The 26,533-nt window shown below is 53.2% G+C and overlaps 1 protein-coding gene across 5 annotated transcripts in view; it reads left to right on the forward strand.

Annotated features, from left to right (window-relative positions):
* The window catches only part of Slc12a3 (solute carrier family 12 member 3), a 33,501-nt gene that overhangs the window by 1,703 nt on the left and 5,265 nt on the right, over positions 1-26,533 (forward strand). For 2 of the 5 annotated variants that reach the window (XM_050144393.1, XM_050144394.1), the window contains exons 3-26: positions 1,005-1,080; positions 2,667-2,762; positions 2,995-3,134; positions 3,433-3,543; positions 4,403-4,514; positions 4,717-4,847; positions 6,717-6,801; positions 7,448-7,602; positions 7,840-7,947; positions 8,272-8,395; positions 9,949-10,050; positions 10,907-11,062; positions 11,840-11,939; positions 12,803-12,914; positions 13,323-13,463; positions 15,564-15,670; positions 16,741-16,853; positions 17,863-17,924; positions 18,303-18,312; positions 18,599-18,697; positions 20,004-20,115; positions 23,502-23,588; positions 24,188-24,323; positions 25,429-25,496. In XM_050144393.1, the coding sequence (XP_050000350.1) occupies positions 1,005-1,080; positions 2,667-2,762; positions 2,995-3,134; positions 3,433-3,543; positions 4,403-4,514; positions 4,717-4,847; positions 6,717-6,801; positions 7,448-7,602; positions 7,840-7,947; positions 8,272-8,395; positions 9,949-10,050; positions 10,907-11,062; positions 11,840-11,939; positions 12,803-12,914; positions 13,323-13,463; positions 15,564-15,670; positions 16,741-16,853; positions 17,863-17,924; positions 18,303-18,312; positions 18,599-18,697; positions 20,004-20,115; positions 23,502-23,588; positions 24,188-24,323; positions 25,429-25,496 (2,543 nt within the window). Of the gene's footprint in view, positions 1-1,004; positions 1,081-2,666; positions 2,763-2,994; positions 3,135-3,432; positions 3,544-4,402; positions 4,515-4,716; positions 4,848-6,716; positions 6,802-7,447; positions 7,603-7,839; positions 7,948-8,271; positions 8,396-9,948; positions 10,051-10,906; positions 11,063-11,839; positions 11,940-12,802; positions 12,915-13,322; positions 13,464-15,563; positions 15,671-16,740; positions 16,854-17,862; positions 17,925-18,302; positions 18,313-18,595; positions 18,698-20,003; positions 20,116-23,501; positions 23,589-24,187; positions 24,324-25,428; positions 25,497-26,533 lie in introns of all 5 variants that reach the window. The other 3 variants (XM_050144398.1, XM_050144399.1, XM_050144397.1) reach the window with 2 other exon arrangements.

Genomic DNA, 26,533 nt, shown 5'->3' on the forward strand with positions numbered 1-26,533 from the left:
GCATTAAATTGGTTTATAGCTGTGAAAATTCTTGGATCAATGCCTGCTAGGGAGTTATTAGAAAAATTCCCCCATAGAGCCACCAGAGGGCAGCACGAACACACACATCTACAATCCCCTCCATAACCCGTGACCACCACCCCCGCATCCCCCCCCCACCCCCGGCATACACCCCAGAGTGCATCCTAATGGAGAAGGAGTGTTTGCTGCTGCCGCATAGAGCATAACTAAGCCTTCAGACAGTAAAGAATCAAGTGACCTTGACTTTGAAAGACTCCACAGCGTTCTATAAAGGTGTTGGGATGAACTGTAGGAGAAAGCATCAGCCCCGCCCTGGCAAGCAGGGGGCAAGCTTCTGATCCTAATTCTGCAAACCCACTGTGACCGTTTCTCCCTCAGAACCAGAGCTTTCATTCACCCCTGGGGGTTCACAGCCAGGGTTGGAGCAAGTCCTGATCTGTGTTGTCCAGAACCAGGCACGTCCTGGTTTTCATCTCATCAGACAAGAACCCCAGAAACCTCATGTGTGAAGGACACATGCCCCTACCTGGCCCTAGTACTTGGCAGAGCCAAAGTCCACAGCAGGCCCTCCCAGTTGGAATTTCAGCCCCAGTGATGACCTCGGGCTATGTCTTCAATATGGGAACAATCTGGGCTTGGATTTCTACTTCATGTGGGTCGTTGCCGACCCTTCCAGTATACCATGCCCTGGCCTGATAGCTGCCCAAGGCAATGGCTAGGACCTGGCAGACACAGGGTCTTGGGCTTGGAACAGGGTGAATGATGGGAAGGTTGAAGCCCATTCAAGGCCTCCATGGCTGGGTGGGAGGAGGTGGGATGTAAACCGGTCCTTTCCTCCGGGTCCCAAGCCGGGCAGCCCGATCCCAGGGTACCCAGGGTGCGGAAAGCATCAGATGCATCAGGTGTCCCCTGGCCTGGGAACAAGCCCTTGAGGGTTTGACCTTGGGCATCTCAGGAAACATGTCACCCCACCCCTCTCCCAGATCCGATGCATGCTCAACATCTGGGGTGTGATCCTCTACCTGCGGCTCCCCTGGATCACGGCACAGGCGGGCATCGGTGAGTGCCACCTCCTGGAGGAGGGAAAGCATGCCCCTGGACTTGTAGAGGCAGCAGGCTAGGCCTTCTCCTTCTCAGCACATTCTCAGATGGAAGCAGCCGCAGAGGAGGGTGGGGCTGGAGGGACGGTTGGCCTTAGAGTCACCGGTTACAGGGCTCCTTGGTGAATCCCACTGAGCCAATGCCTGTCTCAGAGTATTTGTGCTCGAAACTGGGATTCTAGAAGACCCGGGTGGAGATGCTGAGCCCGGCACCAAGCTAGGTAGCCTTGTGGAGGTTCCAAACACTCTCCTGAAGAATGTGGGTCTGATAATTGTACCTGCCTTATAGAGCCATTGCAAGTGTACAAGGCTCAGGAAAACGGCACAGGCTTTGCTACCTGAAGGTGCCGAGGACAAGGCAACTATTTTGCTTTGATTTTGTTGACAAAGGTGGATACATTCCCTTCAGTGCCTGGACATTATTCGCATATTGGCACATGAACTTCCCACTTAGCTCAGGAGGTAGATAGACCCACTTTAACTTCATCTGGGGAAGTGTGTGTGTGTGTGTGTGTGTGTGTGTGTGTGTGTGCTCACACACATGCTTGTATTTGAATGTGCAGATGCCAGAGAATAACCTCAGGCATCCACCTCAGGAACCACCCCTCTCCTTTGGGACGGGTCTTTCGTTGGTGCGGAGCCCACTAACTAGGTAGACTGGTCGGCAAGCCCAGGATTCCTCCCAATACTGGGCTCACAAGTGCACGCCACCATACCTAGGACTTTTGTGTGGGTTGTGGAGGGTTTGTGCTTACTGAGTGCTTAGCTACCTCCCAGCTGCCGTAGCTCTTGGTTTTCATTTTGAGACAGAAGTCGTGTATACCCCAGGTCTCAAACTCAGAACGTAACTAAGGAGAACCTTAGCTTTCTAGCTGCCGCATCCCAAGTGCTAGGATTAAAAGTGTGTGCCATCAGACCTGGGTTACATGGCGCTAGGACTTGAACCCAGGACTCTCAACATAGCTATATCTCAGTCCTTATTACTATTTTGTTTGTTTGTTTTATGAGACAAGGTTTCTCTGTGTACCCCTAGCTGTCCTAGAACTTGCTCTGTAGACCAGGCTGGCCTCAAACTCACAGAGATCCGCCTGCCTCTGCCTCCTGAGAGCTGGGATTAAAGGTGTGTGCCACAACACCCAGGTGTTATTACTGTTTTTGATTTGGGGGTTTTTGTAAGGGGGTTGTTGTTTGAAGCAGGGTCTCTCTATGTAAACTTGGTTGTTCTAGAACTCTCTCTATAGACCAGGCTGTTTTAGATTTCCCAGAGAACTGCCTGCTTCTGCCTCCTGAGTGCTGGGATTAAAGATGTATCGCCAGGCACAGCTCCTTGTTTCTGTTTTGACACAGTCTTTCTCTGCATTTCCCAGGCTGGTCTTGAACTCTCCACCTCCAAATGCTGGGGTGACAGGTCTGGCTGAGAACCATTGTTTCTCAGGCTCAGAACTGAGGCTCAGAGAAGGAAAGGGATTCAGGTCACATGGGAACCTGGGGGGCTGACTCGGGTTTCTCCATTGAGTTTTGGGGTGTTCGCATTCCCCCCCACAGTGCTCACCTGGCTCATCATCCTGCTGTCGGTCATGGTGACATCCATCACAGGCCTTTCTATTTCGGCCATTTCCACCAATGGCAAGGTCAAGTCAGGTGCGTTCTCCCTGGAGTAGTCTTCACCTGGACTCTCTGCTTTTGCTCTGGATCTCTGAGCTGCCGCCTCACCCTGGGTGTACCCCATAATGCCCATATGGCTCCAAATGGGACCTTGTGGGAGCTCTCTCCTTCTCAAGACGGTCTCAGTTGCCTGCCCTGTGGCCCTTGGTCCTGCCCGCCCCTTGCAGCACACTGTTCTTTCTCTGGCTCCCTGCTCTGACCCTGCTAGGTGGCACCTACTTCCTTATCTCCCGGAGTCTGGGCCCAGAGCTGGGGGGCTCCATTGGCCTCATCTTCGCCTTTGCCAATGCTGTGGGTACGGCCATGCACACTGTGGGCTTTGCGGAGACTGTCCGGGACCTGCTTCAGGTGAGGGGCCAGGCCTGGGGCAGAGGGAGCGTCCCCATACTGTTTCTCACACTGGACCAGGTCTTCCTTCTCCTGCCTAATCCTACCTACCATTGACCAAAGTTATGACAATAAAATTCTCATTAACTACAGACCATGCCCATAAGACCCCTTTTAGGATCCATGTTGTCCAGGCCCATGCAGTAGCCCTTGGGGTAGGGAACATCATCTAATGGTATGCCCTAAGTAAAGTCGGGGCAGGGGGGGTCTGGAGGAGTACTGGTGAAGACAGGACAGACAGCTCGCCTGCTCCCCCCAGGAGTACGGCACACCCATTGTAGACCCCATCAACGACATCCGTATCATCGGCGTGGCCACTGTCACCGTGCTGCTGGCCATCTCGCTGGCTGGGATGGAGTGGGAGTCCAAGGTGAGGAGGAGGTGATGGGTGTGAGAGGGTGGGTCTGGGTCTGGCTTTGCCCCTTCTTAGTGTATCAGCTAGGACTGCAGTGTTGCTGCTAGGACAAATAGACCCTGAGACAGACTTCGTTCTGTCTCCTGTAACCATCCAAAGAGTATGGCATAGGGCTAGCGTGCTGGTTTCCACAGCAGTGGGGAGAGGCATGTGGATTCCTTCCATCCTGTGACCTCTCCATCCCTGTGTGTGGCCCTTAGTCTCCTGGTTCACTTGGGCTGCCACCATCATGTCTGTGATCCAGGCAGAGGGAAAGGGGAAGGGTGAAAGGGAAGGAGGGATTCCCTACCCCTTACTTTCAGGCTCAAGTCAGAAGTTGAACATATCACTCCTGCTCACACCCCACTGGCCATAACCTGATCTTGTAGCTGTACATAGCTGCAAGGGAGGCGGGAAAATGTGCTCTTCGATCCTGCTAACTCCTGTGTCCACGTATCCAGCCAAACGTCAGCGGTTTCATACATGAGAAGAATTGCTGGGTTACAGCCAGCAGGCTGGACCAGAAGGGAGCCTTCAATCTGGGAGGGGTGTGAGCCTGATGTTTCTCTTCTCCGTGTTGCTTACTGGCCTCCCGGGTCAGGTGGTTCTGTGGTTAACTCACCCTTCTGAGTGTCTGTGGCTGGGAGATGCTGCTCCAGGCCCCAGCCTGATCCCACCACAGCCAGTTTCTAATCTCAGACCATCCTGCTCACTGTTATGTCCCTGACGCCTCATTGTCTGACTGAGATGAAGAAATAGTTTTGTGGTTAAAATAAGGGACCTTGGCAGGCCCCTGAATGCCGGAGCATCTGACCTTCAGTGTCCTTTGCTCCAGGCCCAGGTGCTGTTCTTTCTTGTCATCATGGTCTCCTTTGCCAACTATCTGGTGGGGACACTGATCCCAGCATCTGAAGACAAGGCCTCCAAAGGCTTCTACAGCTACCATGGTATGTGAGGTCAGGAGCCCTGACAATGGTTCTGTGGATGGGGACAGTTGCTCTGTGCATCTGACTCATTAAATGGACACGAGGGGCTGGGATCTTCTTCTCCCAGGGCCAGAGGCTTTGGGGAGTCAATTGCTGGTTCGACGGGGCCCAGCTAGGTGACCAAACCCTCCGGGTGGCTCTGACTTGGGCATTGGTTTTCCAGGGGACATTTTTGTTCAGAACTTAGTGCCTGACTGGAGAGGCATTGATGGCAGCTTCTTTGGGATGTTCTCCATCTTCTTCCCTTCGGCCACAGGCATTCTGGCAGGAGCCAATATCTCCGGGGACCTCAAGGTGAGCGGAGCCCCATCCTTACTGTCTGGCACCACAGAGGACATGCATCCCTGAACCCTACCATCGTTCCTAGGACCCCAGCTCTGCCCAAAAGACTAATTTATTCATGACAGGCCTTTAACTAAGAGACCTAGTATGTCCTGTTCTTGTTACTCTGCAAAGTTCTGTGCCCCTTGCAAATCTCTCCTGCAACAAACAGCTTTCCCAAGTCTTCCATCCTGTACGGTGTGTTCCCAGTGTAAGGTGTCAGCCAGTGTCTGTCTCCATTTCCTGCTTAGAGTCAGACACAAGCTAGGCATTCAGTGTGTTTGTTGACTGAATGGTGGAGAAGTGAACTCAAAGCGGCAGAGCAAAGAGCTATGCATTGAGACCATGGGAGGGGTTAAACTCAGAGCTGCCTCTGACCTTGGTCTCCTTCTTGGAGGTGTTCTCAAATTCTCATGCTTCTCACAGAATTAAGAACTGGGCAAGTGAGGCGTGGTGGCTCAGGCCCAGAATCCCAGCCTTCCTAAAGCTGAGGCAGGAGGATCAGGAAAATTGGAGATCATTCTTGCCTACACAAGGAGTTCAGAGCCAGCTTGGCCAAAAACCAAACCAAAAAGAGCAAGTAAGCCCAGTTGTTCCTGGAGACAACACAGAAAGTAGCCTGCCCAGCTGGCTAGGCCTGAATCTCCCAGTGAGGCCAGGGGACCAGAATGCTTGCTTATCCCTCTGTTCTCAAGAGAGCAGCTGCAAGATGCCTGGGGTGCCTACCCTCGGAAGTACCTACCCGCAGGGTGCCTATCCTCAGGGGTACCTACCCGCAGGTCATCCTTAGGCCTCTGTGTTTAGACAGCCTGAATCCTCTAAAGCCCCATTAACTGTCACTGTCACCAAGCCTCCGTCCCCATTATTCAGTATCAGGGCCAGCACGGTCTCTCAGATCGCGGTGGGGTGGCGCCTTTGTTATATCCTCTGTCCTTAGGCCTGCGTCCCCTTTCCACATTGCGACCTATCTACTGGGCCCACAGAGCATGGGGAAGTTTACAGACAATTAGTTCATGGCAGACATGGCCTTCCCCCTGGGATGGGGTCTGTGTCTCCTCCCGGGGGGAGCAGTTATTGCCTCTCCACAGGAAACTGTAGAAAAGTAGCCTGTGCTCCTGCTCAGGTTCCAGCTCCTGGAGTCTGAGGCTGTGGGAGTGTGGGTCAGCACTGTGGGCGGGCTCCAGAGGTTGGCGCCCTCCTCATACGCTGCTCTCCGCGGTTCCTCGCTAGCTGGGTGGGATTGCATAGGTCGTCTCAGGAAGTTCTGTTGGAGAAAGTGCCTAGGAGGAAGCTATGACCTGTGTGTGAGTGGATGGAGTGGGGGTGAGGGGTAAGGAGTGTCATTATTATTGGGAGAAATCTCTTTCTTGGAGCAGGAGAATGTTTGGGGCATGTCTTCTGTCTGCTTATTGCTGGAGAGCCAGACACATTAATCAGCTAGTGGTGATTTCCCGTGACTCAGTGAGGTGAACAGGGTCCAGGGCTGGCCGAATGATCCATCAATTTCCAGCTGTGGGTGGCTGCTGCCACTGCTCACAGATAAGCCTGAGGTGGAGAGCCAGGCACGGGTCTCCCTGCTACCCACAGCGAGCCGTGCCAAGGGTCCCCTGCAGGTTGGATATTGAGCCAATGAGGTTTCACATCTTCATCAATTTCAACCCTGGGGCCACGGGGTGATGGCCGTCTTGTTGGTCCTCAGACATGGGCCTTCTTCTTCCAGGACTGGACAGGTTCTGGGGGGTCCAAGCTTAGGGTCTGTTGTTGCCCACCCCGGCTTCTGCCAAGGCACCGAGGCCCAAAGGAATGCCCCAGGCTGCCTGACAATACCATGCCTTCCCACAGGACCCTGCTGTAGCCATCCCCAAGGGAACACTCATGGCCATTTTCTGGACCACCATCTCCTACCTCGCCATCTCGGCTACCATTGGTGAGTAGCCGGCAAAGCACGGATGGTGGGAAAGAGAGGAGAGGGTCTGCTCTGTAGTAAGGCTGAAGGGGGTGCTGTGTGGGGCTGGCTTCTAACAGAGGGAGCTAGACAGCGAGGGAGCTAGACAGCGAGGCCCTTGAGCCCTGGTCCTGGGGCATCTGTCCTCTCTACAGTGACAGAGCGCCTTCATGGTGAGGGAAGCCAGACCAGGGAAACATCCTCCTCGAGTCTCGGGGTGCTCTTGCTTCCAGTATTCACCTTTGAGGCAAGCTGCACAGGTGGCCAGGGGACTTGGGCTTTTCTATAGGCACCAGGGGCTCAAGAGCCAGGTCTCTCTGCTTTAAGGACATTAGGCAGGTCCTTGCAGCTCTCCCCGCCTGGGTTTAGCGGGGGCAACAACAACAAGAGAACTGCCTTGCTCAGATTGTCAGGTACACCAAAAGACACCCATGCTTGCCGCTGCCATCAATACTGTCACGGGATAAAGGAGGAGCCAGCCTGTCCAGTGTCTCCTCCTCGGCAGAGGTGGCTGGCCTTGGGGAATGGAAGAGGAGGGTAAAGCAAAGGACAAAAGGGAAGAAAAGACACACATGCACACACAAGCACACACACACACACCCCTCAACCCACACTTTTTTCCTCTCAGGCTCCTGTGTGGTGAGAGATGCCTCTGGGGACCTGAATGACACAGTGACTCCGGGCCCAGGCACCTGCGAAGGGCTGGCCTGTGGCTACGGTTGGAACTTCACCGACTGCTCCCAGCGGCACAGCTGCCGCTATGGCCTCATTAACTACTACCAGGTACATGTGGTGGGCCTGGCTGAAGGGCACTCGAGGCTAGAGAGGTAGAGGAGACTGCGGGAAGTTATTGCCCAGTCTTGGGGCAGGGCTTCCTGCCCAGGTAGGGCTCTCGTCCCCACCTCCTGCCTATGAGTAGGCCTCGGATCCCCTCTGGGTGTTTGATGTCAGGACCACAGCCTGCTGTGGGGAAGGGGTACACAGTAGGGTTTCTGGCTCAGCCCCCGATCATTTCCACAGACCATGAGCATGGTGTCCGCCTTCGCACCCCTGATCACAGCTGGCATCTTTGGGGCCACCCTGTCCTCTGCCTTGGCGTGTCTCGTCTCTGCTGCCAAGGTCTTCCAGGTAAGGTTGCAGAAAGAGGCCACTGGGAGTGGCGGGTTACAACTGGTGAGCACCTAGTAGACAGATTCCTAGGCTGCTGTGAAGCCTCAGGGTGTCGTGTGATATATATAGATCTGGGTAGAGGGAAAGGGACAGGCTAGCAAACTCTTAAAGGAAATAGCCCTCTCTCCAGGTGAGGAGACGGCTGGGTTTTCCCTGGTTCCCAGAAACAGAAACCTGCTGAGGTCAGGGAGTGGGCCCCACCATGTCAGGAGCACAGGTGGCCCGGGGAAGGGGAACGGGACAGGTCCCAGCCAGGGCTTGAGTGTGATATACTGTCCACAGTGCCTTTGCCAAGACCAGCTGTACCCACTGATTGGCTTCTTTGGCAAAGGCTATGGCAAGAACAAGGAGCCTGTGCGTGGCTACCTGCTGGCGTACATCATCGCGGTGGCCTTCATAATCATTGGTAAGAGGCTCCTTCCCCAGGCTTCTGGGAAGGTCCTAGGATTCGCCCCTCCTGCCCCGGTGTCACTGGGCACTCTGTGAATAGCACTTGGTTGTTGGTGGGAGTGGAACTAACTAGGGCCATGCACATACTGAACGCCTGCTTTACCACCAAGTCCCATCCCAGCTCCACTGAGTAACCCTTGAGTGGGTGAAGGCCTGCCTGGAGGGCCTTTGGAAAAACCTCATGATTCTTCCCCCCCTCCAGATAGAGGGCCGTTATACAGTTAGAGGGGACCTTCTCTGCCTTTCCTGCCTCTGCATTCCAGTGTCCTGACAGCTGGGACATCATCCCACCCCCAGGATAGCTGTGGAGATGAGCCAAGCGGATATAACTGGCTAGTTCAACCCTTTGCAGATGCATAAACTAGACAAAGCCAGCCAGCCTCTCACCCAGCCTCAGGACTCACCCCAGGAGGAAGTGCCCAGATAACAGTTAGGTTGACTGGCTTCTGCTGGCTTTGCCCCGTACCTGCTGTGTGGCTGTGGATAAGTCATTTCTCTGAGTCACAGTTTGCTCATCTGTAGAGTAGGGGGCAAGAGTGCATAGCTCGCGAGCCACAGATGGGCAGAAAGCCAGCCTGTGTGTGACGGCACAACCCCCACAGATACACATACCCAACATAGCCTGGCTAACTCAGCCAGGGAAACAATTCGTTGAAGGAGGAAAAGTGACGACACCACGACGTGCTATCCGCTGCCCCGCTCCCTATGCAGAAGTGGGGGCATAGAGGCTGTGGAGGCTCCACTCAAAGGCACCTTCCTACTACAGCCAGGCTGCTGCTCAGGCTGGCTCCATCAGGCACCCACTCATAAGATTTGCCCTAATAGTCTGGTTGCTGTCACCCAAGGGAAGATTCTAGACACTAGATCCCGCATTGTATGAAGAGGTTTCTCACCTAGGGGACAGAGACGTCTAGTCAACTGGCTGTAGCAAAATCAGAGTTACGAAGTAGCAATGAAAGAATGTTATGCTAGGAGTCCCCACAACACGAGGAACTGTCTTAAAGGGTTGCAGCGTGAGGAAGGCTGAGAACCACTCTCAGGGGGCCTGGCCCACGTTGCCAAATGTATTCCTCATATTAATTTGTGGTCCAAAAGTATCATAGTCACTGCCCATGGTCAGTAGCTTGGCAGAGTCCGTCCCCACTGTCTTCTACCTTCTTCTAAAGATTTTTTATTACATCTGTTATCTTGGGAGGGGGTCATATGTGAGGGTCAGTAGCCGAATTACAGGGGTTCCCTCCTTCCACCCCATGGGTTCCAAAGCTCTAACTCAGGCCAGCTTGGCGGCAAGGGTCTTTACCAGCTGAGTGATCTTGCTGGCTCCCTCGGTTCCCTAAGACACTGACCCTTTAAACTTCGTGGGGAAAGGACTCGCTGCCCAGATGAGAAGGTTGAGCTGACTGAGTAGCAAGGCCTGGCTGCGCCAGGGGCTACCCTACGGGCTTAGGTGCCAGGCAGCTCCTGTGGTGGAGCCCAACATGCTGCCCCTCTCTCCCTGGGTTTTTGAAGCTGAGCTCAACACCATTGCCCCCATCATTTCCAACTTCTTCCTCTGCTCCTATGCCCTCATCAACTTCAGCTGCTTCCACGCCTCCATCACCAACTCACCAGGTAAGCAGACCCGCCCCCCCCCACCACCACCACAGGAAGAGGTGCAGAGGGGCAGTGGGGGAGGGTAGGGGATGCAGGTGAGCTGTCCGAAGCAACCTTAATTTAAAACTACATGAAGGGAATGTCTGTACCCCGACAAAGCCAGCCATCCTTTGCCGAACACAGTGCATCCTTTAACAGGCCACGGAAATTCTTTTCGTTCCACTCTCCGCCAGTTTCTTCCGAGTCAGAAGCCCGATTCCCCAGAAAGGGACGCATTTTCCAACCCCAGAAGGTGCAGCCATTTGTTCACGGCTCACCTCTAGGGGGCGCTGTTTAGACTGTACCCATTAAATTTCACAGATTTCCGGGCTGTTGCTAAAGCCTTCTAGCAGATGGCAGTAAAGAGAGTAGAGGAAGAGTTTGGCTAGTGACTCCCAGATCATCAACGGGCCTGTTATTCCAACACTTCCCATACAGACCGCAATGTGCCCGGGACACTCAGACATGTGCTCACTAGCGATGGCCCTAACCTGGCACAAAGTCAGGCCGACTCAAGTCTCCCTCCATCTTTTTAATTCCCTGGGCTCCACAGAACCCTTGGGAGCTGGCACCACTGTTGCTGATGTTGGGGCTATGTTTGGCCAGGGCCAGATGTTCCCTTCCTGGTATAGCTTGCAACCATGGTGAAACAAATGCCCTACAGGCCAGACTGTAGTACACCCTGGAGCCTCCCTAGCGCCCCCTGGAGTCAAGGCTGGTGGGGTCCTAGGAATTTCCGGCTAGTGGGTATAGACGGCAGCATGGGCGTGGCTGCAGCTCTGGGAAGGAGAAGGCCCTGAGCACGGGCAGATGCACTGACCTTACCCCTGCCCAGGATGGAGACCCTCCTTCCAATACTACAACAAGTGGGCAGCGCTGTTCGGGGCAGTGATCTCAGTGGTCATCATGTTCCTGCTTACTTGGTGGGCGGCTCTCATTGCCATCGGCGTCGTCCTCTTCCTCCTGCTCTACGTGATCTACAAGAAGCCAGGTGTGTGGCCGTGGTTCCCGGGGGGGGGGGGGGGGGGGGGGGGGGGGGGGGGGGGGGGGGGGGGCGGGGGGGGCCGGGTGTGGCTCACCCCTGCCGCCTGCCTTTTCTTCATCCCAGCTAGAGCCTTGCCCTTAAATGGGACTNGTGATCTACAAGAAGCCAGGTGTGTGGCCGTGGTTGGGGGGGGGGGGGGGGGGGGGGGGGGGGGGGGGGGGGGGGGGGGGGGGGGGGGGGGGGGGGGTGTGGCTCAGCCATGCAGCCAGCCAGTCCCTCATCCCAGCTAGAGCCTTGCCCTTAAATGGGACTCGGGCTGGCCTCCACCTGAGCCTTCCTGAACCAGGGGCTCAAAGGAACATGCCCACTCGGGGCCAGACCCCTGTCAGATTCCTAGAGGGGCTTACCTGCTAGTGTGTCCATCCAGGCCAGGGGGGCTGTGTGAGGGTGGGCACTGAGAAAGATGGTCTACCTGCATGTAGCTGACTTCAGTCTGAGGGAGATAACCCTAGAACTCTACATCTGAGCCTGGCCTTCTGGGTCCTCTTGGAGGGCTGTTTTTGAGTGAGAGTTTAAGACTTTGCTACAACCTTGAACTAGGGGACCACATGCAGCACTTGGCTCTATACCTGCACGTAATAGATAGAGCTGCCAGCTGTCCAGCTGTCTGTGGCCTTGCTCCCAACGTGCTCTGGGCTTAAGAAAGGTAGACATTCCCTGGTCCCCCATCTGGCTGGCTGCTTCCTGCAGTTTTGAGTCTTGCTGTCTCCTTTCTGTCCTCAGAGGTGAACTGGGGCTCCTCGGTGCAGGCTCACTCCTACAACCTCGCCCTGAGCTACAACATGGGCCTCAATGAGGTGGAGGACCACATCAAAAACTACCGGTGAGCGAGGCTTCTGGGCCTCCCGGCAGGCGGGACCTAGCCATGTTCTTCTGCTCTGGTAGATCCAGGATGGTAGGAGCCCTGAGGTGGAAGAGCTGATGACCACTGGATGGCTAGGCTTGACATTGCCCGACAGGGACAAAGCAAGGAAGAGGTCCTCGTGTCTTGGTTTCCACAGCGGAAGCCACTCTGCCGTCAGGGTCACTTGGTGCAATTCCTATGACACAGTCCTGGGATGCCAGCAGTGATCAGCCTGGTTATCTAGAGCTGGTTCCTAATGGCAACGGGGGTTGTTCACCTTCCATCTTCCTCACACTTGACCGTACTATAATCGTATTTATTCATGCCCTACCTCCTGTGACCCAGACACTCATGACAAACCCCTGAGACCTCAGACACAGGCAAGGACAAACGAGGTTTGGAGATGTTATCTATCCCTGTTTGCCCAGCTGGTAAATGAACCATCGAGTCTGGCTGTGATTGGCAGGGCTGCTTAATGGCAGGCCTGTGTTGCCTCTCAACACAAAGGTTCAGGCTTCTGGCCAAGGTACAGTGAGTTTGTCAACAATGGCTTCCTTGTGACTCATCTCTACTCTGCTTTTGCTACGCTGGGCTTAGTAGGGCAAAGCAAGTCTGTAGGCTGCCGAGTCTGATAGCCTGAGCAAGAAGGACAAGGAGACTTAGTCTCATGATGTCAAAAACACCTGAAAGACCCCTTGAGTCACAGCTGGGAAAATGTGTCCCGGTGCATACAGTCTCACCCTGGGCCATCAGGATTCAGGAGTGCAGGGGCACCTACCTTTAGCATGAAAGCCCTAAGGGCTCTCTCCTGATGCCTCATGCCATGTCCCCTCTTTTCCTAGCCCCCAATGCCTGGTGCTCACAGGACCCCCCAACTTCCGCCCCGCTCTGGTGGACTTTGTGAGCACATTTACCCAGAACCTAAGTCTGATGATCTGTGGCCATGTTCTCATTGTGAGTGTTTGGGGTGGGGGTGGAGGGGAGGGTTGGGAGGAACATTGGTACCCTGGTGGGGAGTTGGGAGTGAGACGGGGATGGGGAAGATAGGGGACAGGGGACTAGACATGGATTAATGTCTGCCAAGGGACAGGACGGGCAGGGCAAGTGGAGCCAGCAGAGTCTGGCCAGGCCTCTCTTTTAGGACATAGTCTTGTGAAGCCCAGACTGGTTCAAGTTCACTGTGTAGCTGAGGTGGCCTTACATTTGCCCAGGAGTCACTACCTCTAGTTTCCCTTCCTCTTTTCCTTCCCCGCCCCCTACTCTAACCAAGAACACCTCTAGGCGCTTCTGAATCTCAGGGGAGCCTCTAGGATAGGAGAAAGCCTGAGTCAGGCCCTGATACCACCTGTCCCTCACCCACAGGGACCCCGAAAGCAGAGAGTACCCGAGCTGCAGCACATAGCCAGTGGGCACACCAAGTGGCTGAACAAGAGGAAGATCAAAGCCTTCTACTCGGACGTCATTGCTGAGGACCTCCGAAGCGGGGTCCAGACTCTCATGCAGGTGCCCTGGCCAGGCTTCCTACAGGACTTATTTAGAGAGAGGCAGCTTGCAAGGCTGGACGCTCGAGTCTAGTTTAAGCTTTAATGGTTGCAGCCGGAGTCCCCCACTTGCTTGTCTCAGGCTCTGCAGGTTCAAGAATGCCCAGGACCCCTGGGAACCTGTGGGGACTCTGTGGCTTTACCTAGATCCGGTTTCTGTTTTGTTTTATTTTATTTTAGTTAAATTTAGTTTAGTTTTAGTTGTTTGCAGTACTGGGATTGGGTCCAGGGCCTGAGTGCATATTAGGTAGTAGCTATACCGTTGAACTCTATCCACAGAGCCATTTTTACTTAAAAGATAGTATTTGAGACTGAGGCTCACTAAACTGTCCCAGCTGGTCTTGAACTCACTCTGCAGCCCAAGCCTGTTGGGGCTTGCAATCCTGCTGCTTCACCCTCCTAGGTAGCTGGAAGTTCAGGCCCGTGTGACTTGAATCCTTCCTCCCGTTTAATTTGTCAGATAAAACTTACATTTAGTATAAGTGAAAACCATAAAGGGACACGTTTGTGTATGTAGATCCACACAGCGGTGTGTAACTGTAAAGGGACACGTTTGTGTATGTGGACAAACACAGTGATGTGTAACCATAAAGGGACATGTTTGCGTATGCGGACACACACAGTGGTGTGTAACCGTAAAGAGACACGCTTGGGTATGTGGACACACACAGCAGTGTGTAACCATAAAGGGACACGTTTGTGTATGTGAACACACACAGTGGTGTGTAACCGTAAAGAGACACGCTTGAGTATGTGGACCCATACAGCAGTGTGTAACCATCTCTCAGATTAACGTTCCACCAGGCAATGGATTTACTGCTCCACATTTCTGTGTGGAGCATCTGAGCATCCTTTTCAATGGAGTTAACTGTCTCTCAACATGAAAAAAAAAACCCACAAAAATGTGTGAGGACTCTTTTGAGGAGGGGTTCAGAGAACACTTTAGATTTTAGAAGTAGATAGAGACGATGACATAGTAAAGTGCACACTTGCCCTTCTTCTTCTTCTTCTTCTTCTTCTTCTTCTTCTTCTTCTTCTTCTTCTTCTTCTTCTTCTTCTTCTTCTTCTTCTTCTTCTTCTTCTTCTTCTTCTTCTTCTTCTTCTTCTTCTTCTTCTTCTTCTTCCTCCTCCTCCTCCTCCTCCTCCTCCTCTTCCTGCTTCTCCTCCTCCTTCTTCTTTGGTTTTGTGGGTTTCTGTTTTGCTTGAGACAGTAATTGCTATGCAGAGCACACGAGCTTCTGCCCCACATTCCTGGTGAGCCTGTTTCCTCAGGCTCACGCAAAGGTCCTCCTGCCTTAGCTCTTGGGGGTTGGGAGTGGGGGGGATGGGGTAGTGGTACTTGGGGACCAGGTACAGTGCTAAGCAAGTGCTCAACCACTGAGCAAACTCTTGTCTGCTTCAGCCTCTTGGTAGCTGGGACTAGAGGCTTGTATACCATGCCCAGCTTGATATTTATAAAGAGATATATGGATTTGCATTTATTTGTTTTGAATTGTATAATTTTAAATGATAAATTTCCTTTGGAGACAGGGTCTTACCGTGTAGCCCTGGCTAACTGGAACTGTCTATGTAGACCTCCAGGCGAGCCTCAAACTCACAGAGATCTACCTGTCTCTGCCTCTCTAGTGTTGGGAGTTAAAGGCATGAGCCACCATAGCCTACTCTAAAATGGTCAATTTGTTGTATTGATTTCACTCCAAATGTTTTAAAGAATCTGGATGGGGTGTGGGGTGGGGTGGGAGGGGGAGAAAGAGCCTGTTAGGATATGAACTCCTATAATCCTCACACACTGAGACAGAGACTGGAGGATCAACCATGGGGGGGGGGGGGGGAAAAGAGAGAGGGAGGGAGAGAGAGAATCAGGTAGCCCGAGAGTCCTCTAACTCGGCACACTTTCTGGATGGACCGAACCCTGAGCCCCTGAAGCATGGGCGGTGGGGGTGGCTGGGATGAGCACGAGCCCCACCCTGGTCATTTGCCACAGCACAGAGCCTCTACTGATCCCAAGGCTTGAATACCAACCACTCCATCTTCTGACTGATTCTCCACCCCTACCCGACAGGCCTCAGGGCTGGGAAAAATGAAGCCCAACATTCTGGTGCTCGGATTCAAGAAAAATTGGCAGTCGGCTCACCCGGCCACCGTGGAGGACTACATTGGCATCCTGCAGTGAGTGAACGCGAAGGTGCAGTCTGGGAGCTGTTGCCTCGGGCCCCTGGGGCTCCCTGGGCCTGGGGAAGCAGAGTAGTGGCTGTGTAGACACCCGAGTTACTTGATGAAGGCTGAGGTGGAACTGAGGTCTCCCCTGAAGTCAGCAGGCAATACGAGGAGTCGGGTGGACCATGTGTGGGAGCAGTGGGGACTAGGGCAAGCTGGAGAAGACTCTGGACAGTTGTGCCCCTCAGAATGCAGGTCCAGAGTTGCTGGAATACTCAGCTTCCTAGGGTAGCTTGAAGGGTGGTTGTTAAGCAAACATCCTTGAAGTTCTCACAGTTGACCGGCTCAAGCTCTCAGGTGGGCTGGGAGCTGAGGTGGGGAACTATGCCCAAGGGTTTCCGGATTGACTCTAAGCCGCAGCCCTCCAGCTCTTTCCTTTGCAGGTGTGAGGAATGCCTATCAGGGTTGCCTTTCCAATGCTATACCACACAGAGGGAGAGTACCATCCAAACACAAGGCTGAGCTGTGAGGCCTTGGAACCTACATCCGGGTCTGCTGCTAACCCACTATGTGACTCAGCTGTCACCCCACTGCTTGACCCAATTATGACACAGGGTAGAAAATCTGGTCCCCAGGCTCCTTGCTGCTCCAGTGTCCAGAGATGTGTAACTGAAGGAGTCTAATGAGGGAACTTAGCTGGGTGGGCCAGACCCTCAGGGGCCTTGGTAGTGTCATGTGAGAGAGGCCATTCCTATGGGCACACCTATCCATTGGCTTACAGTCCCGGTCAGATAGTCCTAGTGCTAGCTACTCGGTTCCTTACTGTCTGACACAGGACAGGTTTTCCTGTGTGAAGTGGAGGTTAGAGTCCCCAAGCCCCACTGCTGCGGCAGAGAAGTTAACAAAATCAGCTGGTGGGAAGGAACGGGTGTGACACGAAGCAGGGCCCGGGAGTGTCACAGATGACTCTCCAGTTCTGCCTGTATACTACACACACAGGGAAACTGAGGCCCACAGACCAACACTAGACATGGGGAGCCAGGTCACAGGGCCAGCGGCTTGACTCCACATCTCTTTTCCAGCGATGCCTTTGACTTCAACTACGGCGTGTGTGTCCTGAGGATGCGTGAGGGGCTCAACGTCTCCGAGGTGATGCAGATGCACAGTAAGTACACACTGCATCCCGTCAGCCCCTGTCAAAACCCAATGACTCTTCTGAGCCGTGCGAGGAAGAAAGGGAAGAATTAGCGAGGCCACTGACTTGTAGAGAGCCAGACCTTAATGGTGCTTTGGAGCCCGAGGTTTCCAAACGGAACTGAGGCCCAGAATGGGGAAGTGACCAGGTCAAGGTCATGCTTCCAGTTAGGCACAGACAGGGAACTAGAACTTCCTGCGTGCAGTGAGGCTCAGATAACCACGTGGGTAAAGAGGATCGGAGAGAGAAAAGGGCAAAGAGGAGGCGCCTGCCCACATAGGAAACACCACAAGGAAAATACTTAAAGGCCATGGGCACTGGACCATCTCAAGATCTCAAGTCTGTCCTTGGGACTCTGAATAGGAATGTATCTGGAAGTTGCCCCTGATATGGAGAGTCTGAATCAGTGATGGTTAGAGGTGGGGAAGACCAAGAGAGGTCAGGTCTGGAAGACACACCAGCAGGACTCTGTTCTTTGCAGGCAGGGCATTGTTGCCAGGGGCCAAGGACATGCCTGCCCATAGCATCTACACAGTAAATATTTATGCAGCCACTGTGACAGAGTCAGAAGCCTAGATGTTGTGACTGCTGTAAGCAGGGGACACACAAAGCCCCTCCCACCCAGGGTGCTGCCTCTAAGGACAAAGCAGATGCTTATCATGGTGGACGTGAAAGTGTCCTGAGGAAATGGATGCTGGGTGCTCAGAGGCCTCTCTGAGGACAAGCCTGCCTGTTGCTGAGGAGAGTGGAGCTGAGGGAAGAGTGGCTGGGGGGGGGCACCCTCCATCAGCCAGTGGTCTGTCTTGTGGAGGAGCAAGAGGAAGTCAAAACAGCAGGCCTGGGGGCGGGCAGGGCGGGATACAGGGCAAAGGGAAGCAGGCAGCAGCCAGTTACCCTGGGGAAGGGCAGAGGGATTTTCTTTAGTGTTAGGGGAGCTCCACGGGGTGAGGACCCCAGCATCCTCAGGCAGAAGCGCCTGCCCAGCTGTCCCTGTTTTTGCGGTTAAAAGTGTTTGACCCAGTAGAGGAGGGCAGGGGAGTCAGTGGCAGCGGCACTAGGCCATCTCTCTGTGTCTGGCACGGGTCAGCTCCCCCCACTCAGAAGATCGGGGTGCTCTTAGACTGTGGGGTTGCTCGTGTCAGGTCATCTGGGAACTGGGCCAAGAGTAAATGGTTGTCTCTCGTGACAATGGTGTCCTAAAAACTGAAGTCGGGTTGCTGTGGGTTTTGGGTTCCTGTTGAAGATGACCAACCCAGTCATGGCTCCGGGGCTGTGGGCTGAAGTTTTACCCGTTGCAAAGTCCCCCCTGCCCAGTCATGTTTAAATGCCATACACAGAGAGGAGTAGCATGCTGTTCCCTTCTTTCAGGGACACCTGGGATGGGGGGAACTGGCAGCAGGTGCAGGGGTAGCCTGTCTTTGTGAGGGGGAGAAGAGGGACACAAAAAAGGGCAGGCTCGGTCTGAACAGGGTTGCTGCAGAGAAGGTTGCATGCTCCCAAACAACAGTCACCCCGCGTCCTCAGGGTCCAGGAGAGTGGAGCTGGGAGACTGGAAGGGGCTCACTCTAAGAAGCATGGGAAAGGACATTAGTGGTGTCTGGCCAGGCCTGCAGGATGCCTCGGGACACTGCACACCCACCTTGGTGACAATGGCCAGCCCACCTCATTGGGAAAGCTGGCTGTTTTCAGGGAGGTCCTGGCAGTGAGCCTGTGGACCCTGCTCAGACCCGCCCCTTCTTCAGCAGCCCCAGAGGCATTGGTACAGGAAGAGCAGGCCAGCACCATCTTCCAGTCGGAGCAAGGCAAGAAGACCATCGACATCTACTGGCTGTTTGATGATGGAGGTCAGGTCCCCTCAGACCTATCCCTGTCCCCTGGGACTCTCTGTCCTCCGGATCTCTGGATCTTCTGACCTGCCCTTCAAGGCTGTGCTTGCTGAGGTCTCTGGTGGGACCCAGAAGCCAGCAAAGTGGACAGAGGCCATAACCTGTCCCGATCTTAGAACACAAATCTCAAACTTTAATGATTCTACCTTTAATAGAGTCAGAAAGAGACCACAGCCCTGCCCTAACTGAATATATCAGCCATCTGTGTTTGTGGGTTCCACATCAGTCCCGTCCTGCTATAGATCAAGATACTAAAGGAAAAAAAAAACAGTCTGTATCAATCATATACAAACTAATTTTCCTGGCACCATTTCCTCCACAATAAAACCCAGGAACAATTTTCATGGTACATGCCCTGTGGCGGGTGTGACAGGAAATGACCTAAGGGAAATGCAAGGCCCTGTGTAGGCTCCACACAGATCCCACACCTTACTGGAGAAGGAGTGTGGCCCCTGCAGGTATGGGCGTCTGAAGGAATGTCCTGGAGCCACGTCCCCTGTGGATATCCAGGAGTAACTGTGTAGCTCACTGATACCTATGCAGGCTGGGCTGTGTGAATCCGTGCCTGGCAGCAAGTGCTCTTGTGGGCTAGCCCAATGCAGTCTTTCTCTCTGAAAAAGGGAAACTGAGGCACAGAGGAGCATACACTGATAGCACAATGGCTGGGCCTTGATTGGGTGTGGAGAAATGACAGGGGCGGATGGCTCGTATACATTGGTCAGCTGTTCAGTTTTCAGGAAATAAGTGAGGACCATCCTGATGGTCACGTGCAACCTCCCCACCCCACCTCTCATGCCAAGTGCTCAGTGTCAGTTTGCTTGTTTAAAACCACCTCATTGGCTGGGGGCATGGTGTCACATACCTACAATCCAAGTACTCTGGAGGTAGAGGCAGGAGGATCAGGAGTTCAAAGTTGGCCTCAGCTACATAATAATACTTTGTTTCAAAAGGGCCAAATGACTGGGAGACAGAGGCAGGCAGATCTGAGTTCAAGGCCAGCCTGGTCTACAGAGTGAGTTCCAGGACAGCCAGGGCTCCAAAAAAAAAAAAAAAAAAAAAAAAAAAAAACGCAAAGAAAAAGCCCAAACTCCTGCATTAGCCAAATAAACCACAGCCCACTGAGCACCAAAGCCAATTTAGTCTGTGAGTTCCTCCTCAGCTAAGGTCCCAAGGGAGGGTTTTGCTGTGGCAGTCTGGGGTGGAAACACACAGAGGGCTTTGTCCTGAGTCTGTCCCTCTTGCCTCCTGGGATTGTCCCTGCCAGGCCTCACCCTCCTTATCCCCTATCTCCTGCACCGCAAGAGGAGATGGGGCAAATGCAAGATCCGGGTGTTTGTTGGGGGCCAGATCAACAGGATGGACGAAGAGAGAAAGGCGTAAGTGGGGACCATGGGGCTGAACAGATCTGCCATCTTGACTCCCTGAAGCTGCCTGACTCTCTGTCCCTGTACCCACCTGTGTCCCTGGGTGGCCCTGAGATTGTCCCAAAGCCCAGGCCAGTTCTCTCCAGCCCATAGCAATGGTGCCCGGAGCTCAGGCAGGAGCTCTCTCCCTTTCCAAAATGCTGGCTTCCTGTCTCCTCCTAAGATGACCCAGGTGCCCTGGTGTTCGCTATGATAGAAACAGGTGGTAAGTGCTGGAATCACGAGGCTCTCCGAGGACGGAGTCATGTGAGAGGCAGGATGGAGGTAAGTGAAGCAAGACTACAACCTTTCTTTTTTTTTTTATTTTAATTTTTAATTTTTTTTTTTTTAGAACCTTTCTGACACAGTCCCCCAAACAGGGATGCAGGTTCCCAGAGAGACATGAGGTAACCTAAGTGACCAGGAGCAGTAGCAAATGATCAGAAAAAAACAAAGCAAAACACTAACAACAAAAACCCCACCAAAGCTCTTGGTGAGAAGTGATTTAAATTCCCTCTCAGGTCTCTGGCTGATTTGGCCAGAGATCTTGGTGTAAGGCTAGCTTATTCTTGAATTCATTTGTCCTGTCTAAGCAAACAGAGCAGGCCTGGCTCACTGGCTTGGCAGATTATGCCATCTGGCCAGAATTTGGTGACTCTGATGCTTTTATATGGGTTTTCATTGTTACCTCTTCCTGGCAACAAGTGTTGTTTCTGTTTAATTAGAAGCTATTTTTTGCTTCTGAAGCGTGTCTTTTTAGCCCTTTTTAAATGGCTGTCACACACATCCCGAGCCCCTCTGTCTCTTGAGGAAAAGAGGTTTCCTTTTGCTCATGGTCCCAGAGGTTCTGTCTAAGGCCTGCATCTTGTGATGGCCGTCTTACTGGCAGAGACCTGAGGTTATGGTGACATAGGACATTACCAAGATACAGGCAGTGTGTGTGTGTGTGTGTGTTTCCTTCTTTCTCATGAAGCCACCAAAGTGCAGTTCAATCATAAGATGCAACCCCAATGACCGAGTCCAGTCCTAAACATGTCCCAGAGGTTCTGCCCATAAACACCAGAACTTGAACTTGATTCTGTTTCCATGGTCACACACACACACACACACACACACACACACACACACACACACACACCCAAGGATTAAATTTTAACCTGAGTTCATGGGGTAAACGGTATGCAAATCACAGCACTCAGGCAGAAGGTGACTTACCTGAAATAGACACAGAGGTACACAGAGAGGCGTGGTCCCGGAGGCGTGGTCGTGGGGGTGTGGTCGCGGAGGTGGAGGTGTCGAGTTGGCAGGAGTTGTAGGGGAGGAGTTGGGCAATGGTGACTTTCCAACAAGGGAAATTAAGATTAAAGGTCAAAAATGAGACCAGGTCGGACAAATCGGGACAGTTTGCCCCAAGAAAAGAGCCTGGTACAGGCTCTAGGCCAGGACAGTGCTGCCCTGAGGACAGGACGAGAGGCGGCCCCTGACCCGCATGGCTCCTCCTACCAGGGCTCCACCTTTCCTCTAGTCACCCTCTGAGTTTGGGAGACCCGGCAGTGTTGTCCCTGTCACACCCTCCTCCTCCCCCTTCACGCAGTGAGAACTTTACCAACAAAAGGTCTTTCTTTGGCAAGGCCGAGGGCAGTGGTGAGGACAGCAGCACCTGGCTTTCAGAACGCTTCAAGAGTAAACAGACCATAAGGCTCTGGGAAGCCCTTGCTTCCTGTCCCAGCTCTGGGTAGCAGCTGGGTAACGTGAGGTTGGCTCAGCTCAGGGTGGTTCCCTCAGGTAACAGCCTGTGGCTCTTACAGCAGTTATTAAAAAAAAAAAAATCCCTTCTGTCCCAACTGCCACTTAGTGGACCTAGGCCATCTGCTGTCTCTATGCCCAGGCCTGGGCCCCTGACGTGTTCCAGGATGAGGCCACCACAGCTCTGCTTTTCAAACCCTACTTCTGGGAACGTGGCATGGCTGCTTGTGTCTGCCCAGTGTGCGTGAAGCCCTGAGCATAATACTCAACACTGCATACGTAGAGTGTGATCGTCAGTGCTGGGGAGGCAGAGGCAGGGGAGTCAGAAGTTCGAGGTCTCCCTTAGCTATATAGTGAGTTGGAGGCCAGGCTGACCCACAGGAGCCTTGGTTTCAAAAAGCCAAACCAAGTTGAGCACGCCTTTAATTCCAGCACTTGGGAGGCAGAGACAGGTGGATCTCTGGGTTTGAAGCCAACCTGGTCTACATAGCCGGTTCTAGGACAGCCAGGGCTAGCAAAACAACCCTGTCTCAAAAAACAAACCAACCAAACAAAAACAAATACAATCCAAACCAACCAACCAAACAAACAAATGAAAAAGGCCCAGTGGACTGAGGGGGCTGGAGAGATGGTTCAGCCATTTATAGTACTTCCCAACTTTGTACAGTACCAAAGTCGGAGTCCCAGTACCCACATGGGCAACTCACACTGCCTATAAGTTTAGCTCCAGGGGATGTGACATCTTCTGGCCTTCGTGGACATCCTTACACACATGGCATTACAAACACAGAAACACACACACGTACATGTAAGTCAAAAATAAATCTTAGAAAAAAATTTTTGTCTCACTCCTAAGTTCAAGAGCCATCAGGGGTCTTGGCACAGGGGCCCCAGCCTGGACCGGTCAGCTCCTACTTCCTAGGATGCTCTGTGCATTCCCAGTCATTTCATCTTCCACCTTTGCTCACTGACTTCCTCCTCCGGTGAGTCCAGCAGGCCTCAGCTCAGGGGGCACATCCCATCCTGGGGGCATAGCCCAGGCTTTGCCTAGGGGCTCTGACCCAGCACTGGGCTGGGGACCCGTAGGTATGTTCTGCAAGATCCTTGGGTGATTCCAATGTGGACGTTGCCCTGTTCCAGCTCCTTGGGCCTATAATACCTTCTTCACCATGTACCAGCCAACTAGATGTGAAGTCTTTCCCGGCTGCATAGACCACAGTGGGCTTCTCCTTTAGATGCCGATTTGGTGCCACCTAGCATGCAGCTTTCTGGTTTTCTTCCTGGCTCTTGTGTGTTGCTGTCTTCATCTTCCACCTCTCATCCGTTTCTCTCTCCATCCTCCCCTCATTTGACCTTCACTTCTCCAAGTGTGATCCCAGACCTCGCAGCATCCCAGACTCTTCCTGACCAGCAGACCCTCAGAGAATCCTGGTCAAATGTTTTTCCACAGTGCTTGCCACTCTCTGGCTTTCTCCACGCATGGTTCTGCTCCCTGGCCGCCTTGCCTCCTGTGCTAGCCACACCTGTTCTGTTCGGCGCTACCCATCGTCGGGTGCGTGAGAAACACCAGAATGGATGGATACTGTCTTTTAAGTTCCGCATCTCTCTTCCAGGATCATTTCTCTTTTGAGCAAGTTCAGACTGGGATTTCATGAAGTTCACATCCTTCCGGACATCAATCAGAAGCCTCAGGCTGAGCAGTGAGTTCCGTGTGACAGAAAGGCCAGCACGGGCCCTGTAGATTCCTCTGCTTGCTCCTCCCTTCTTCCAGCCCTCTGGCTCCTAAGCTGCTTTTCACGCTGTGACTCAGGAAGGACCTTTGCACATTCAACTGCTTCTCCACCCAGCACCTTCTGCCTTGTATACACAGCTGGCTTCAGAAGGACCTATTTCCTTCAGCTAGCAGAGAGGCCTTCCGTACCTGCTATTCCCCATCGGAGGACTCGGGGCTTATCTTCCTCAGATACCTGCTTATTTGTATTTATTTGCCTACTATCGCCCAGCTGATCAGAAATTCAATGAGGATGGGGTCCAGTCTTTCTTCTTGACAGTGGGATAGCTAGCAGTACTGGGGGAGGGACCAGGTCAGTGGAGGACATACGAAAATCTGACGAATGCCAGACCTAACTGTCAAGAGTTGAGGCCACATGTAAGTCATTTAATAAAATGACAGAGTTGGATAGGTCTGGTCTGAGGAGTATGTCCTGTGGGTGGTATCCCTACCTTGCGCTCCCTCCAAGTTCCTGTCCCCTGGAGACAAGGCCATGTCACCCAGCCTTACCTGTACTTTCTGTCCCAGCACCAAGAGGTTCGAGGACATGATTGCACCCTTCCGCCTGAATGACGGTTTCAAGGACGAGGCCACTGTCGCCGAGATGAGGAGGGACTGTCCCTGGAAGATCTCAGATGAGGAGATTAACAAGAACAGAATTAAGGTGCAAGACAGGGAAGGGACTCACCAGGGCCTGGGGTCCCAGCTGTGTGTCCCTGTCCTGAGCTTTGGATTTCCCACTAGGCCCCGCCCTTCTTTCCCTTCCCAATGTCTGAAATGTCCTTGGGTCACGTGACAGGACTGAGCCATCACATTGTGGAGCCTCCTGTTGTCTTTGGTGGGGTAGACTGGCCCTCCTGCTATGTAAACGGTGCTGGCCACTGGCGGATTGGGGTCCTTCTTCCAGATCTGTGTGTACGGTGGGGAGGAGGCTGTTTTGACATTGGCTACAGTGACGTTTTTAGGTAGAATGAATAAGTGGGAGGACCAGGCACCCAGGGGCAGACCTTACTTAGTCTCTCAGTAGTTCAAGTCAGGGGCCCTGAACCGGGGCCATTTGCCACTCTTCCCCAGATAGGGACATTTGTCAATCATCTAGAGATATTTTGGGGGGAGTCACATCTCAAGGGATGTATGTGGCAGATATTTCATATTACATAGACACCAGGGGAACTGATAAATGTCCTACAACACACAGGGCAGCCCTCACAACAAAAAACTGGGCATCCATGATGTCCACAGTGAGACAGTGAGAGTCCCAGACTTGGCTAGCTTACTTGCCTTGGGTCCTTTCCCTACACTGAGTATCCATCCACTTTTAGGTCCCAGGAGTTGACTTCATTTCTGAGGGACTGAGACGGCCATAGGTTAAGGTGTGTCCCCCAACCAGCACCCCACACCTGGGGACTTTGGAGATGTTCCCAGCCTGGAATGAGCTGGCTCTTTACAAAGTACTGAACAAGCAAAGTGTCTAAAGAAAGCCTTCTCAAAGTCCGCCACGGGGAGCCTGCCCCTGCTCCAAATAGTTCTTCAGTGGGTCTTCTGTGTGCTCAGCACTGAGCCAAGAGTTAGCTCATCTGATCTTGTCCATATCCCCTGAGGAGAATAAGATCATACCTATTTCAAAGAGTGGCACTCTGAAGCTCAGGGAGGCTCTCCTGGCGCTGGGGAGTCAGGAATTGTCTAGGGGCATAATTCTACCTCCAGGCAAGCTGGGGGTGGGGTGCTGTTGAGGAGGTAGGAAGTGACCTTGATTTCCTTGGCCCCAGTCCCTTCGGCAGGTGAGGCTGAATGAGATTCTGCTGGACTACTCTCGGGATGCTGCGCTGATCCTCCTGTAAGTCACGTCTGGCTTGCCTGTTGGGATGTGGGCTGCAGCTCCAAGGGACTCAGGATGCTGCAGATTCAGCTTGGTGGGTGCTCAGAAAACATGGCCAGTCCAATGAGTGTCAGCTGACAGGTCACAGGTCTCACGTGTCCCAGGCATTGTGGGTCTTCCTTGCTGTCCCTTGTTTACTCTTTTTCGTGCCAAACAGGCTTCGCAAGCGGAGGCAGCTCCTCCCAGAAGCCAGTGTGTGTGTCTCCTAGTTTGGAAATTGCCCTTGTTGGCTATTTGCCATCCCTCAATGATTTGAGTGTCCTTTCTGGACAGCAGGAGGGAGGCTGCTCCAGCAGCACTGTTCTCCCAGACCCACACCCAGTCCACGTTGCCCTCCAATGTTAGCCAGGGCAGAGCTGGTGAACGGAGACAGTGGCTAGGAGGGGCCTCCATGTGACTCTGATCTCTCCGAGGCCATGGCCAGCCAAGACATCCGCACCTGTAGCTTAGGGTAATGTGGATTTTATTAAGGCTTTTCCTATGCTTGCTGGGGGGCCAAGTCCTCTCTCTGCTCAGATGGAACCTGTCATTTGCAGGGGCTTCTACCACACAAGAGCATAAAGCCCCTAGCCTAGCATATGGAACTTGCTTTGAAATGTAGATGGAACTCAGACCAGGGATCCTTCTACCTCTGCCTCTCTGGCAGTCAGCAACAATGAACATGTCAAGAGGTGGCCTTCTTTTCAAGGAATGTTCTGATATGAGCCACATGGGATCTTATTCTTACTATCCGCAGGAGTGTCAAGGAGGAAGGCCAGTGTCAGTCTTCCTTGAGGGCTACTGTTATGGACAGGAGACGGGTGCATGCGCTCTCAGCAGCATCCTTCTCGGTGCGCATTAGTCTAAACATCCTGGCAGACCTGCCAAGTGTTATCTGCTCTGGAGAGCGAGCCCGTATCTGCTGACATGAACAGTATAGTCGCGTCTCTATTGCTGTGATAAACACCATGACCAAAAGCAAGTTGGGGGGGGACACGTGTATTTCAACCTACAGC

This window comes from Alexandromys fortis, unplaced genomic scaffold (genome assembly GCF_014885135.2).
Source record: "Alexandromys fortis isolate MF-2015 unplaced genomic scaffold, M_Fortis_MF-2015_v1.1 scaffold_1, whole genome shotgun sequence".
Taxonomy (NCBI): Eukaryota; Metazoa; Chordata; class Mammalia; order Rodentia; family Cricetidae; genus Alexandromys; species Alexandromys fortis.